The sequence below is a fragment of the Ranitomeya variabilis genome, chromosome 4 (genome assembly GCF_051348905.1).
Source record: "Ranitomeya variabilis isolate aRanVar5 chromosome 4, aRanVar5.hap1, whole genome shotgun sequence".
NCBI classification, from domain to species: domain Eukaryota; kingdom Metazoa; phylum Chordata; class Amphibia; order Anura; family Dendrobatidae; genus Ranitomeya; species Ranitomeya variabilis.
Window position 1 is genome coordinate 248,877,404 of NC_135235.1, and position 15,712 is coordinate 248,893,115.

The 15,712-nt window shown below is 46.2% G+C and overlaps 2 protein-coding genes across 3 annotated transcripts in view; one reads left to right on the forward strand and one right to left on the reverse strand.

The window, feature by feature from the left end:
• ETS1 (ETS proto-oncogene 1, transcription factor) overlaps window positions 1–15,712 on the forward strand; it is a 434,342-nt gene that overhangs the window by 70,625 nt on the left and 348,005 nt on the right. The window lies entirely within an intron of this gene.
• Window positions 1–15,712, reverse strand: part of FLI1 (Fli-1 proto-oncogene, ETS transcription factor) — a 107,349-nt gene that overhangs the window by 20,686 nt on the left and 70,951 nt on the right. For both annotated transcript variants that reach the window (XM_077249419.1, XM_077249421.1), the window contains exon 6: window positions 2,320–2,385. In XM_077249419.1, coding sequence (XP_077105534.1) covers window positions 2,320–2,385 — 66 coding nt within the window. The remainder of the gene's footprint in view (window positions 1–2,319; window positions 2,386–15,712) is intronic.

A 15,712-nucleotide genomic window follows, 5' to 3' on the forward strand; every position in this document is an offset into this window, starting at 1 on the left:
GAAGGGAAGGAGCACTGTTTTATTTTTTTTTTTTTAAATTCGTTTATTAAAACACTGACATCACATGTACATACACATTTTACACATTTCCGATTCAGTGCAGGTACATCATAACAATAGATTCATTAACATAGTGTTATTTACACCGATCGGATCATGCAAATTTAAGACATAATAGTATGTCACATACATTGAAAATCCTAAAACACAACCTATTTTACACTGTTTTATTTTTTCAACGCAGAATTGTCTGGAATTGAGATCGGACGCCATGTCGCGTTTGGAGAGCCCCTGATGTGCCTAAACAGTGGAAACTCCCCAATTCTACCTGAAACTAATCCAAACACACCCCTAGCCCTAATCCCAACTGTAACCCTAACCACACCCCTAACCCTGACACACCCCTAATTCTAATCTCAACCCTAATCCCAACCGTAAATGTAATCCAAACCCTAACTTTAGCCCCAACCCTAACTTTAGCCCCAACCCTAACTTTAGCCCCAACCCTATCCCTAACTTTAGCCCCACCCTAACTTTAGCCCTAACCCTAGCCCTAACCCTAACCCTAGCCCTAACCCTAGCCCTAATGGGAAAATGGAAATAAATACATTTTTTTAATTTTATTATTGTTCCCTAACTAAGGGGGTGATGAAGGGGGGTTTGATTTACTTTTAGAGCGTTTTTTATATCGGATTTTTATGATTGGCAGCTGTCACACACTAAAAGACGCTTTTTATAGCAAAAAAGTTTTTGCATCTCCATATTTTGAGACCTATAATTTTTCCGTATTTTGGTCCACAGAGTCATGTGAGGTCTTGTTTTTTGCGGGACGAGTTGACTTTTTATTGGTAACATTTTCGGACATGTGACAGTTTTTGATCACTTTTTATTCCGATTTTTGTGAGGCAGAATGACCAAAAACCAGCTATTCATGAATTTCTTTTGGGGGAGGCGTTTATACCGTTCCACGTTTGGTAAAATTGATAAAGCAGTTTTATTCTTTGGGTCAGTACGATTACAGCGATATCTCATTTATATCATTTTTTTATGTTTTGGCGCTTTTATACGATAAAAACTATTTTATAGAAAAAATAATTATTTTGGCATCGCTTTATTCTGAGGACTATAACTTTTTTATTTTTTTGGTTATGATGCTATATGGCGGCTCGTTTTTTGCGGGACAAGATGACGTTTTCAGCGATACCATGGTTATTTATATCCATCTTTTTGATCGCGTGTTATTTCACTTTTTGTTCGGCGGTATGATAATAAAGCGTTGTTTTTTGGCTGTTTTTTTTTTTTTTTCTTACGGTGTTCACTGAAGGGGTTAACTAGTGGGACAGTTTTATAGGTTGGGTCGTTACGGACGCGGCGATACTAAATATGTGTACTTTTATTGTTGTTGTTTTTTTAAGATAAAGAAATGTATTTATGGGAATAATATTTTTTTTTTCCTTCTTTATTTAGGATTTTTTTTTTTTTTTTTTTTAAACACACGTGGAAATTTTTTTTTTAACTTTTTTACTTTGTCCCAGGGGGGGAAATCACAGATCGCCGATCTGATAGTGTGCACAGCACTCTATCAGATCGGCGCTCTCACTCACATCGCTGCAGGCTGAAGCTTTCATCTGCAGCCTGCTCCGGCCCTGGAAGTACTCCCTGCAGGACCCGGATGCAGCCCCGCGGCCATTTTAGATCCGGGGCCTGCAGGGAGGAGACGCTCGGTACAAGGTGAGTACATTCCCTTGTACCGATCGTCTCAGGGAAGCCCGCAGGGAGCCCCCTCCCTGCGCGATGCTTCCCTGTACCTCCGGTACACCGCGATCATGTTTGATCGCGGTGTGCCGGGGGTTAATGTGTCGGGGGCGGTCCGTGACCGCTAATGGCACATAGTGCCGGATGTCAGCTGCGATAGGCAGCTGACACCCGGCCGCGATCGGCCGCACTCCCCCCGTGAGCACGGCCGATCAGCTATGACGTACTATCCCGTCACTGGGAATTAAGTCCTAGGTCACCTTGACGGGATAGTACGTCATATGGGATTAAGGGGTTAATGTGAAAAAATGAGCTTTATTGAATTTACCAAATGGCTGCAATGAAACAAAGAGTGAAAAATGTAAAGGGGTCTGAATCTTTCTGTACCCACTGTACATAGTGGAATATCACGGCTTAATATATTGTTTAGTGACCGCTGTCATGTTCTGCAGATCAGCTCTTATTCGCTTGCTGGGGGGGATACCGGGTGTTGGACCCCTTCCAATCTCATATTTAGTACCTAGGATAGGTCATCAATATGTCACCATTTTAAGGTCAACTTACTTTTGGTGACAGAAGAGTTGACGTTATTTCCCCATCCAGATCTCCGGACTGCATCGTAGGAAGGATCTGTTAGGAGTGATAAATGATGATGAGATGACTTTGCTACATTAAGCAATGTTTGTAGATAACATTGTATACATTTCCAATTATCTTTAAACACTTTTTATAGATTTTATAAATGTTTATTGCAGAGATCTAAAGTTTTAGAATATGCATAATACATTTTATTTATATAGCGTGAACATATTACACAGCACTTTGCAATTTATTTTATTTTATTTGCTCATATAGTGCCATTAATTCCTCAGCGTTTTACAGCAGGCCGTGGAGTCAGTAAGCCAAACCACCGACTCCTCAATTTCCCTGACTTCCCACTCTCCGACTCAGACTCCACAGCGCTGGTCACTGCTGAGCATGTACGTAAACTACAGCACAGAATCATCTCAGCTAAAAGCCGAGATCAGGAACAGAACAGACATTTGTAGGACATTTTATACCTTTCCCAATTATTCAGACAACATTTACAGCACATCCTGCACTGAACTACTGAACCCAATTTATTATATATTTTAGTAGTTGGAGTCTGTCCATTTTACAGACATTATTTTCACTGTCCCCGATGGGGCTCACAATCTAGAATCCCTCTCAGTATGTCTTTGGAGTGTGGGAGGAAATCAGAGAACCTGTTGGGAAACCCACCCAAACATGGGGAGAACATACAGACTCCTTGCAGATGTTGTCCTTAATGGGATATAAACCCAGAACCCCAGCGCGGCAAGGCTGCAATGCTAACCACTGAGCCACCGTACAGTGCTAACCACTGAGCCACCGTGCTGCCCAACATACAATTCAGAAGATGAATAGAAAGTTTTAAAAGAGAAAAGTAACATCTTATGAAGTCCTAGTTGTATTAAAATGTAGCTGCTTAACACACAATGTGGAATAATTGCAAACGCTGTATAATATAGAACGCTGCACTATCCAGTGAAGCAGAGCTTATTTCTTGTCCTTGACCCCACACTGTTCAGAAGTTGATGTAAGAAATAGTTTTTGTATTTGTCAATTATTACCTACATTTAAAAATGTTGCAGTCTCTTTTCCAACATTGATTTTGAGTCCCCCAATATGCAGCCTACTTCTAGTCTCTGACTTTGTTTGGGTTATTTTTAATTAAGTCATATGAGCGAGTAGTAACAGATAAAAGTTGCACAAAGCAAATGTATTACTAAATGATGGACTTTGTGAAGTTTAAATGGCAGCCTCAGACTTTTCTGTGACCTGATAGAAGGATCCCTGATCATGTGCATCTCACACCGTGGGAGACTGAAAGTGAGCTGCGTCCTTCTGGTGACCAGACCGTATGTAGTCGGAGTTCTCTGGCCGGGGAACGAGGACATAGACTAATGTCTTTAAAGTATGTCTGGTTGCCACAATAGTCTCTTTTATCCAGAAATGAGTGAGTTAATGGGGACGGAAAATTGCCAGAGTACACTGGAGATGCGATGCCAAGGACTCAGACGCCACCCACGTAAATAGCGAGTGTTTTAAGAAAATAAAGTTTTAGCCTGACACAGCCAGGGAAGGCGGCCAAAGTCAGCGGAAAAGGCTGCTTCTAGTGTCTGCATGGAAGAACCTGCCGCCCACAGGAGAGACGTGGGATTTTACGTCTCCCCGGAAGCATTACATCTTCCATTAACAGAGATGAGCATTTCAGATCATTCCGGCAAGTGTGTAAGATTACGTTTTCCAAGAGAGATGGTTGAAATCCAGCGGTCTGACCAGAGTCCTTGTTGTTTTGAGGCCATTCGACGTCCCTTTCGCCCAGGCGAGGGATGAGTCAGTACGGTTTGTGACCAACAGATGGCACTGCATTGTAGATTCTTATTGGAAGTCCTGAACCAAAACTCCCCGCTTATCTGATTGTATTATTTTTTTGGAATGGGGGATGAACAGTAAAATACTTTCTTTGAGGCCCTAGAAGCCTGGAGGTGTTGAAAAATTATGAAGGTGTCCGCTTGTGCATAGAACACGTTTTTAAATTTAAAGTAAAAAAGTCTCTTACACCTCCATGAGATAGATGACGGCTCGAATATTTCATAGATGTCATTTACACCAGAATGTATAATGCAGAACTGAGCATTGGGCTTGTGGGAGAGAGATTGCTGTTCTGTAAAGCCACGGCTACCACAAGCTGCAGACTTTCATCTGACACTGATTGCATGGAATATCCAGGCTTATTCTATCATAATGCCATGATTGACAAGAACATGTGCGTACATGGATGTCCTCTCTCCAGGGATGTGCACACGACGTCTTCTAGATGCTGTGTAGTCTTCATTGGCGTCGTTTTCTAGAATAGCTACACACCATTGAACTGCTATCAAATAGAAGTTACCGGAAGACTATTTTGACATTGCAGTGCATATGTTACTACTTTTTAGCCCTTTTCTATATGCTCTTTCGTGCAGAACCCACCAGAAAGTCATTTTGTGCCCATAACCATGGTGAACACAAAGATGGGAAAGAGACAGTATGAGACCGGATCAGTGCTGTCAGGTTTGTGACGAGCTGCATATCATGGTAAAGAAATCGTGGACATATTCACGTGTGAGTAATGGTCGCCTGTGTGATTTCCAGTCTTTAAACTGACAGCGCACAGTCCAATCGCATGTTCATTGAGCTTTTCACAGCTACATGTTTGTTTTGATTTTTTTTAGCATCTGTACGTTCGGCCCGTTACTCACTGCATGTCATATTTTGATCGTTTTTTGCATTCTAGAGTCTTCATGACACAGAATGTATTTGTTTTATACTGAACCGACTTTTCTGGATGCAATAACAGACATGGTTTAGTAAATGTGCACTCACTGGACAGATTCAACTTGTGCTTTTCATCTCAATTCTTTGATATTTGCTGGAAGCAGTAAATCATGAAAAATGTGTGAACTGTATTTGCCTTTTGCCTTACTAGCGCCTTGTAGTCCCCTCATTGCAGGATTGTTGTAGTCACTGGATAGGAGGCCTCTTTCCCACTTTTTACTAAGGGTACCGTCTCACAGTGGCACTTTGGTCGCTACGACGGCACGATCCGTGACGTTCCAGCGATATCCATACGATATCGCTGTGTCTGACACGCAGCAGCGATCAGGGACCCCGCTGAGAATCGTACGTCGTAGCAGATCGTTTGGAACTTTATTTCGTCGCTGGATCTCCCGCTGTCATCGCTGGATCGGTGTGTGTGACACCGATCCAGCGATGCGATCGCTTGTAACCAGGGTAAACATTGGGTTACTAAGCGCAGGGCCGCGCTTAGTAACCCGATGTTTACCCTGGTTACCATCGTAAATGTAAAAAAAAACAAACAGTACATACTGACATTCCGGTGTCACGTCCCTCGCCGTCTGCTTCCCGCACTGATTGTGAGTGCCGGCCGTAAAGCAGAGTACAGCGGTGACGTCACCGCTGCGCTCTGCTTTTACTTTACGGCGGCACTCACAGTCAGTGCGGGAAGCAGACGGCGAGGGACGTGACACCGGAATGTGAGTATGTACTGTTTTTTTTTTTTTTACATTTACGATGGTAACCAGGGTAAACATCGGGTTACTAAGCGCGGCCCTGCGCTTAGTAACCCGATGTTTACCCTGGTTACCCGGGGACTTCGGCATCGTTGGTCGCTGGAGAGCTCTCCAGCGACCACACAATGACTTACCAACGATCACGGCCAGGTCGAATCGCTGGTCGTGATCTTTGGTAAATCGTTTAGTGTAACGGTACCCTTAGACTCTGTCCACATGTCCATTTGTAACACATCCAACATTTAAAGAAAACAACTGAATCCGTTAGGAACTGAGCAGTAACTGCTGCACACTTTAGTTTGCTTATTTCCCATGGACTTCAATTGTTGCTATCTTGTTTTTATTGTTCAGGCTTTGTTTTTTGATCCATCTAAAAAAAACATTGCAGTCAGACGGGATACATTTTAGGAAATTTCAATTTTCATTCAAATGAAAGGTTTCTGTGCATCATTTTATTTCCATTTTTGTCATTCCCAACCATATCTGAAAACTGAAGTCACTACTGGACATGTGAACACAGGCTTAACGTGTTTACACTGGACAACCTTTATTTATATCACCAATCTGTAGGATGTCCAACCGCTGGTACCTGCGCCGATTGGCAGAATGGTGATTTTTTTTGTTTCCCAAAGGGGAACTGTTGCTGTCGCTCTATTTATTCTCCCTTGAGGCTGCCAGAAAATACCGAGCACAGTGCTCGGCAGCACTATATAGAGTGATTGGAGATCAGGTTGCAGTTGTGCATTGCATGGAGGCCTATGCCACTGATAAGATGCCCTTAATTCATGAATTGGCATGCGCCTCTTTAATGAATTGGTTGAATAAGACGCCTATCATTTAGCCTGATGTTCCAAAAGCCAGTCTTAATGAATGGATGCGTGCCGTAGGCGGTGTGTGCGGCAGATGTGTGCTATAGGCTGTGTGTGCGGCGGATGTGTACTGTAGGCGGTGTGCGCGGCGGATGTGTACCGTAGGCGGTGTGTGCTGCGGATGTGTACCGTAGGATGTGTGTGCGGCAGATGCGTGCCATGGGCTGTGTGTGCAGCAGATGAATACCGTAGGCTGTGTGCGTGGCGGATGCGTGCCATGGGCTGAGTGCATAGCGGATGCGTGCCATAGGCTGTGTGTGCGGCGGATGAATACTGTAGGCTGTCTGCGCGGCGGATGCATGCCATGGGCTGTGTGCGGCGGATGTGTACCGTAGGCTGTATGCATGGCGGATGCGTGCCATAGGCTGTGCGCGGCTGATGTGTACCGTAGGTGGTGTGTGCGGTGGATGCGTGCTATGGGCTGTGTGTGTGGTGGATGCGTGCCATGGGCTGTGTGCGCGGCGGATGCGTGCCATATGCTGTGTGCGGCGGATGCGTGCCATAGGCTGTGCGTGGCGGATGCATGCCATAGGCTGTGTGCGCGGCGGATGCATGCCATAGGCTGTGTGTGCGGCGGATGCATGCCATAGGCTGTGTGCGCGGCGGATGCATGCCATAGGCTGTGTGTGCGGCGGTTGCGTGCGCGGCGGATGAATACCGTAGGCTGTGTACATGGTGAATGCGTGCCATGGGCTGTGTGCGCGGCAGATGCGTGCCATGGGCTGTGTGCGCGGCGGATGAATACTGTAGGCTGTGTACATGGTGAATGCGTGCCATGGGCTGTGTGCGCGGCGGATGCGTGCCATGGGCTGTGTGTGCGGCGGATGCGTGCCATGGGCTGTGTGCGCGGCGGATGAATACTGTAGGCTGTGTACATGGTGAATGCGTGCCATGGGCTGTGTGCGCGGCGGATGCGTGCCATGGGCTGTGTGTGCGGCGGATGCGTGCCATGGGCTGTGTGCGCGGCGGATGCGTGCCATGGGCTGTGTGTGCGGTGGATGTATACCGTAGGTGGTGTGTGCGGCAGATGCGTGCGCGGCGGATGCGTGCCATAGGCTGTGTGTGTGGCGGATGAATACCGTAGGCTGTGTGCGCGGCGGATGCGTGCCATGGGCTGAGTGCATAGCGGATACGTGCCATAGGCTGTGTGCGGCGGATGTGTACCGTAGGCTGTATGCATGGCGGATTGCGTGCCATGGGCTGTGTGCGCGGCTGATGTGTACCGTAGGTGGTGTGTGCGGCAGATGCGTGCCATAGGCTGTGTGCGCGGCAGATGCGTGCCATGGGCTGTGTGCGCGGCGGATGAATACTGTAGGCTGTGTACATGGTGAATGCGTGCCATGGGCTGTGTGCGCGGCGGTTGCGTGCCATGGGCTGTGTGTGCGGCGGATGCGTGCCATGGGCTGTGTGCGCGGCGGATGCGTGCCATGGGCTGTGTGTACGGTGGATTTATACCGTAGGTGGTGTGTGCGGCAGATGCGTGCGCGGCGGATGCGTGCCATAGGCTGTGTGTGTGGCGGATGAATACCGTAGGCTGTGTGCGCGGCGGATGCGTGCCATGGGCTGAGTGCATAGCGGATACGTGCCATAGGCTGTGTGCGGCGGATGTGTACCGTAGGCTGTATGCATGGCGGATTGCGTGCCATGGGCTGTGTGCGCGGCTGATGTGTACCGTAGGTGGTGTGTGCGGCAGATGCGTGCCATAGGCTGTGTGCGCGGTGGATGCATGCCATAGGCTGTGTGTGCGGCGGATGCGTGCCATGGGCTGTGTGCGCGGCGGATGCGTGCCATGGGCTGAGTGCATAGCGGATGCGTGCCATAGGCTGTGTGTGCGGCGGATGAATACCGTAGGCTGTGTGCTCGGTGGATGCGTGCCATGGGCTGAGTGCATAGCGGATGCGTGCCATAGGCTGTGTGTGCGGCGGATGAATACCGTAGGCTGTGTGCTCGGTGGATGCGTGCCATGGGCTGAGTGCATAGCGGATGCGTGCCATAGGCTGTGTGCGGCGGATAAGTACCGTAGGCTGTATGCATGGCGGATGCGTGCCATGGGCTGTGTGCGCGGCGGATGCGTGCCATAGGCTGTGTGCGGCGGATGCGTGCCATAGGCTGTGTGCGGCGGATGCGTGCCATAGGCTCAGTGCGCAGTGACCAACAGTCAGTCTTAGTGTTACATATTCATCTATTTTTATTTCTGATATGTATACACTGAGTCATTTCTAATGATTTAGTAAGCTGTAGCCCAATTTCTGGTTGCGTCACGAGGCCACCCAAGAACCTGTATTGGGCAAGCGACATACTGTTGGCAGGAGAGTGGTTCCCTTAGAGCCACTGTTCTGCTAACGCTAGAATATATTTTAGTTAGGGGGAGATGAATGGAGCCTCTGTGTTTTACAACCAGCTCTTGCTGAACTGTTTCCATATGTTGTGCAATGTAATTCTATGATAAAGAGAGAAAATCTCCAATCCTCTTTTCACTTTGAATTTTAAATCTCAGCAGCAACAAAACCGTATATATTAGATGTGCCCTTTCTGAAATGTATCCCTGTGTGTGCATTCACAATCACATGGTGTCAGAAGTTTTTAATGGAAGAGCGTAAATATTGCTTTATGATGCACATATTCAGGATTTCCGCATCTGCTTGCTGTCGGTGGATGAGAACATTCTTGTTTGGGGAAGTGGTAGAGTGCAACAGCGGCATAGACTATAAGGGTATGTGTCCACGTCCAGGATTGCATCAGGATTTGGTCAGGATTTTTCATCAGTGTTTGTAAGCCAAAACCAGGAGTGGGTGATAAATGCAAAAGTGGTGCATATGTTTCTGTTATACTTTTCCTCTAATTGTTCCACTCCTGGTTTTGGCTTACAAATACTGATGAAAAATCCTGACCAAATCCTGATGCAATCCTGAACGTGGACACATACCCTAAAGCAATTATTTGATATTGGGACATGTAGGATTTTGGGAAGCTTTCACCCACAAAACCATGTGGTTAATTGTTATGTGCAAATGGTTTTCTGGCAAAACAGCACTTCCCCTGCAATACCGAATAATTGTTTGATAATTTAAAAACCGCAGCGGCACTTTGGATCTGAGCCCTGTCTTACGCTTAGGTATCAATGCTAAAAGCATGTACAGGCCTAACACAGCTGAGGCTTTGTAAGCACTTAATTCCTATATGATCTATGGGTCCACAACCTGTGGCTCAGGAGACACGTGGCTTGCGGGTCCATGATGTGTGGTTCTCAGCTTGGTGCATTAGCACCAGGTCTAACAAATGCATATAATGAGCAGGTATCCAGATGGGTTTTTTGTGAGTAGCCACTGTGGGAAAGCTTGGGTGGTCATTATACCAATATTGAGGGCTTTGGGGGTCACCACTGTGTTGGAGGTGCTGGATGTCAGTGCCCTATGGGATCTGGATGTTGCTCACAACCCTCTCTCAGCGCTGAATGTGGCTTCAAGGTAAGGCTACTTTCACACTAGCGTTAACTGCATTACGTCTCAAAACGTCTTTTTTCAGAAAAAACGCATCCAGCAAAAGTTTTTGCTGGATGCGTTTTTTCCCCATAGACTTGTGTTGGCGACGTATTGCGACGGATTGGCATACGTCGTGTCCGTTTTACGACGGATGCGTCGAAATTTGGCCACACGTCGTCGGCAAAAAACGTTGCTTGTAAAGTTTTTTGTCTCCGCCTAAAAAACGTGTCGCGACGCATCCTGTGGCATACGTCGTTGGCTACAATGGAAGCCTATGAGCGACGGATGCGTCGGGACACGTCGTACGACGCAATGCAGCGCTGCAATACGTTTTTTTGCACTGAGCATGCTCAGAAGCTGGATTTTGTTGCCAATTGGCCAGACACCCCCAAATCTATATAAACCTGGCCTGGGCCTTCAACCCCACATATGCCAGCAAGACCCAGAGAGAAGACTGCCAGCCACAAGACCCCAGCCAGCCACGTATATAAGTGCCACGTATATAAGTGCCACGTATATAAGTGCCACGTATTTCAGTGCCACGTACTATAAATACTATAACTACGTGGTTATACGTGGCACTTATATACATGGCACTTATATACGTGACACTTAAATACGTGACACTTAAATACGTGGCACTTAAATACGTGGCACTGAAATACGTGGCACTGAAATACGTGGCACTGAAATACGTGGCACTATGACTGTCAGAAAATGTTCATTAAACGGTTAGGGGTGAGGTTAGGGGTAGGGTTAGGGTTTGGATCCCTTTATCATCATCCGTAGTTCATTAATCGGATGTATCCAGAGTCGCCTCCGTCTCCGTTGCTGCAGAAGCATCCTCCGTTTTTCCGCTGCCGCCTCCTTCTCCCGCACTATGATATCCAGGCGATTCGTCTCAAAGATAATGTCGGTAACCAAACTAGCAATGCTCACAAGAACACCTTCCATCGCTGCCACAAAACTAAAACCCTCAAAGATGGGCTGTAAAAACAGTAACTATATAGTTTTCCATATTTTCCAGTAGCCAATCAAATTTGGGAGCCTCCCTTTTAAAAACGGATCAGTCGTAAAAACGGATGCAACGGATGGTAAAAACGGATGCAACGTATGCAACGCATCCAGTATTTTCGACGGAAACGTTTAACGGATTTGCGACGGATCCGTCGAAATGCTGTATGCGTTGCATACGTTTTTCACTTTTTTGACGCATCCGTTTTTTCGGCAAAAAAACGGATTTGCGACGTAATGCAGTTAACGCTAGTGTGAAAGTAGCCTAAGAAAGGTTGGGGCCACTGAACTAAACTGTCTAGGGTCTAGTCTGATACATTGAAAACTTTTAAGTCAGGAGAAAGGATTGTGGTGACTTTGTTTAACCCCTTCATGACCCAGCCTATTTTGGCCTTAATGACCTTGCCGTTTTTTGAAATTCTGACCAGTGTCCCTTTATGAGGTAATAACTCAGGAACGCTTCAACAGATCCTAGCGATTCTGAGATTGTTTTTTCGTGACATATTGGGCTTCATGTTAGTGGTAAATTTAGGTCGATAATTTCTGAGTTTATTTGTGAAAAAAACGAAAATTTGGCAAAAAATTTGAAAATTTCGCAATTTTCACATTTTGAATTTTTATTCTGTTAAACCAGAGAGTTATGTGACACAAAATAGTTAATAAATAACGTTTCCCACATGTCTACTTTACATCAGCACAATTTTGGAAACAATTTTTTTTTTTGCTAGGAAGTTATAAGGGTTAAAATTTGACCAGTGATTTCTCATTTTTACAACAAAATTTACAAAACCATTTTTTTTAGGGACCACCTCACATTTGAAGTCATTTTGAGGGTTCTACATGGCTGAAAATACCCAAAAGTGACACCATTCTAAAAACTGCACCCCTCAAGGTGCTCAAAACCACATTCAAGAAGTTTATTAACCCTTCAGGTGTTTCACAGCAGCAGAAGCAACATGGAAGTAAAAAATGAACATTTAACTTTTTAGTCACAAAAATGATCTTTTAGCAACAATTTTTTTATTTTCCCAGCGGTAAAAGGAGAAACTGGACCACGGACGTTGTTGTCCAATTTGTCCTGAGTACGCTGATACCTCATATGTGGGGGTAAACCACTGTTTGGGCGCACGGCAGGGCTCGGAAGGGAAGGAGCGCCATTTGACTTTTTGAATGAAAAATTGGCTCCAATCTTTAGCGGACACCATGTCACGTTTGGAGAGCCCCCGTGTGCCTAAACATTGGAGCTCCCCCACAAGTGACCCCATTTTGGAAACTAGACCCCCCAAGGAACTTATCTAGAAGCATAGTGAGCACTTTAAACCCCCAGGTGCTTCACAAATTGATCCGTAAAAATGAAAAAGTACTTTTTTTTCACAAAAAAATTATTTTAGCCTCAATTTTTTCATTTTCACATGGGCAACAGGATAAAATGGATCCTAAATTTTGTTGGGCAATTTCTCCTGAGTACACCAATACCTCACATGTGGGGGTAAACCACTGTTTGGGCACATGGTAAGGCTCGGAAGGGAAGGAGCGCCATTTGACTTTTTGAATGAAAAATTATCTCCATCGTTAGCGGACACCATGTCGCGTTTGGAAAGCCCCTGTGTGCCTAAACATTGGAGCTCCTCCACAAGTGACCCCATTTTGGAAACTAGACCCCCCAAGGAACTCATCTAGAGGCATAGTGAGCACTTTAAACCCCCAGGTGCTTCACAAATTGATCCGCAAAAATGAAAAAGTACTTTTTTTTCACACAAAATTTCTTTTAGCCTCAATTCTTTCATTTTCACATGGGCAACAGGATAAAATGGATCCTAAAATTTGTTGGGCAATTTCTCCTGAGTACGCCGATACCTCATATGTGGGGGTAAACCACTGTTTGGGTGCACGGCAAGGCTCGGAAGGGGAGGCGTGCCATTTGACTTTTTGAATGGAAAATTAGCTCCAATCGTTAGCGGACACCATGTCGCGTTTGGAGAGCCCCTGTGTGCCTAAACATTGGAGCTCCCCTACAAGTGACCCCATTTTGGAAACTAGACCCCCCCAAGGAACTTATCTAGATGCATAGTGAGCACTTATAACCCCCAGGTGCTTCACAGAAGTTTATAACGCAGAGCCGTGAAAATAAAAAAATAATTTTTCTTTCCTCAAAAATGATTTTTAGCCCAGAATTTTTTATTTTCCCAAGGGTAATAGGAGAAATTGGACCCCAAATGTTGTTGTCCAGTTTGTCCTGAGTACGATGATACCCCATATGTGGGGGTAAACCACTGTTTGGGCGCACGGCAGGGCTCGGAAGGGAAGGCACGCCATTTGGCTTTTTGAATGGAAAATTAGCTCCAATCATTAGCGGACACCATGTCGCGTTTGGAGAGCCCCTGTGTGCCTAAACATTGGAGCTCCCGCACAAGTGACCCCATTTTGGAAACTAGACCTCCCAAGGAACTAATCTAGATGTGTGGTGAGCACTTTGAACCCCCAAGTGCTTCACAGAAGTTTATAACGCAGAGCCGTGAAAATAAAAAATGTTTCCTTTCCTCAAAAATATTTTTTTAGCCCAGAATTTTTTTATTTTTGCAAGAGTAACAGGAGAAATTGGACCCCAAAAGTTGTTGTCCAGTTTCTCCTGAGTACGCTGATACCCCATATGTGGGGGTAAACCACTGTTTTGGCACATGTCGGGGTTCGGAAGGGAAGTAGTGACGTTTTGAAATGCAGACTTTGATGGAATGCTCTGCGGGCATCAGGTTGCGTTTGCAGAGCCCCTGATGTGCCTAAACAGTAGAAACCCCCCACAAGTGACCCCATTTTGGAAACTAGACCCCCCAAGGAACTTATCTAGATGTGTGGTGAGCACGTTCAACCCCCAAGTGCTTCACAGAAGTTTACAACGCAGAGCCGTGAAAATAAAAAATCATTTTTCTTTCCTCAAAAAAGATGTTTTAGCAAGCAATTTTTTAATTTCACAAGGGTAACAGGAGAATTTGGACCCCAATATTTGTTGCCCAGTGTGTTGTGAGTACGCTGATACCCCATATGTGGGGGTAAACCACTGTTTGGGCGCACGTCAGGGCTCGGAAGGGAAGTAGTGACATTTGAAATGCAGACTTTGATGGAATGGTCTGCGGGCGTCACATTGCATTTGCAGAGCCCCTGATGTGCCTAAACAGTAGAAACACCCCACAAGTGACCCCATTTTGGAAACTAGACCCCCGAAGGAACTTATATAGATGTGTGGTGAGCACTTTCAACCCCCAAGTGCTTCACAGAAGTTTATAACGCAGAGCCGTGAAAATAAAAAATAATTGTTCTTTCCTCAAAAATTATATTTTAGCAAGTAATTTTTTATTTTTGCAAGGGTAACAGGAGAAATTGGACCCCAACAGTTGTTGCCCAGTTTGTCCTGAGTACGCTGGTACCCCAAATGTGGGGGTAAACCACTGTTTGGGCGCACGTCGGGGCTTGGAAGGGCGGAAGCACCATTTGACTTTTTGAACGCAAGATTGGCTGGAATCAATGGTGGCGCCATGTTGCGTTTGGAGACCCCTGATGTGCCTAAACAGTGGAAACCCCTCAATTCTAACTTCAACACTAACCCCAACACACCCCTAATCCTAATCCCAACTGTAGTCATAACCCTAATCACAACCCTAACCCCAACACACCCCTAACCACAACCCTAACCGCAACACACCCGTAACCCTAATTCCAACCCTAATCCTAACCCTAATCCCAACCGTAACCCTAATCCCAACCCTAACCACAACTGTAACCCCAACACACCCCTAACCCTATCCGTAACCCTAACCACAAGCCTAATCTTAACCCTATTTCAAACCCTAGCCCTAATTCCAACCCTAACTCTAATTCCAACCCTAACCCTAAGGCTATGTGCCCACGTTGCGGATTCGTGTGAGATTTTTCCGCACGATTTTTGAAAAATCTGCAGGTAAAAGGCACTGCGTTTTACCTGCGGATTTACAGCAGATTTCCAGTGTTTTTTTGTGCGGATTTCACCTGCGGATTCCTATTGAGGAACAGGTGTAAAACGCTGCGGAATCCGCACAAAGAATTGACATGCTGCGGAAAATACAACGCAGCGTTTCTGCACGGAATTTTCCGCACCATGGGCACAGCGGATTTGGTTTTCCTTAGGTGTACATGGTACTGTAAACCTGATGGAAAACTGCTTCGAATTCGCAGCGGCCAATCCGCTGCGGATCCGCGGCCAATCCGCTGCGGATCCGCGGCCAATCCGCTGCCGATCCGCTGCGGATCCGCTGCGGATCCGCGGCCAATCCGCTGCGGATCCGCTGCCAATCCGCTGCGGATCCGCTGCGGATCCGCGGCCGATCCGCTGCCGATCCGCTGCCGATCCGCTGCGGATCCGCGGCCGATCCGCTGCCGATCCGCTGCGGATCCGCGGGTGAGACGCTGCGGATCCGCTGCC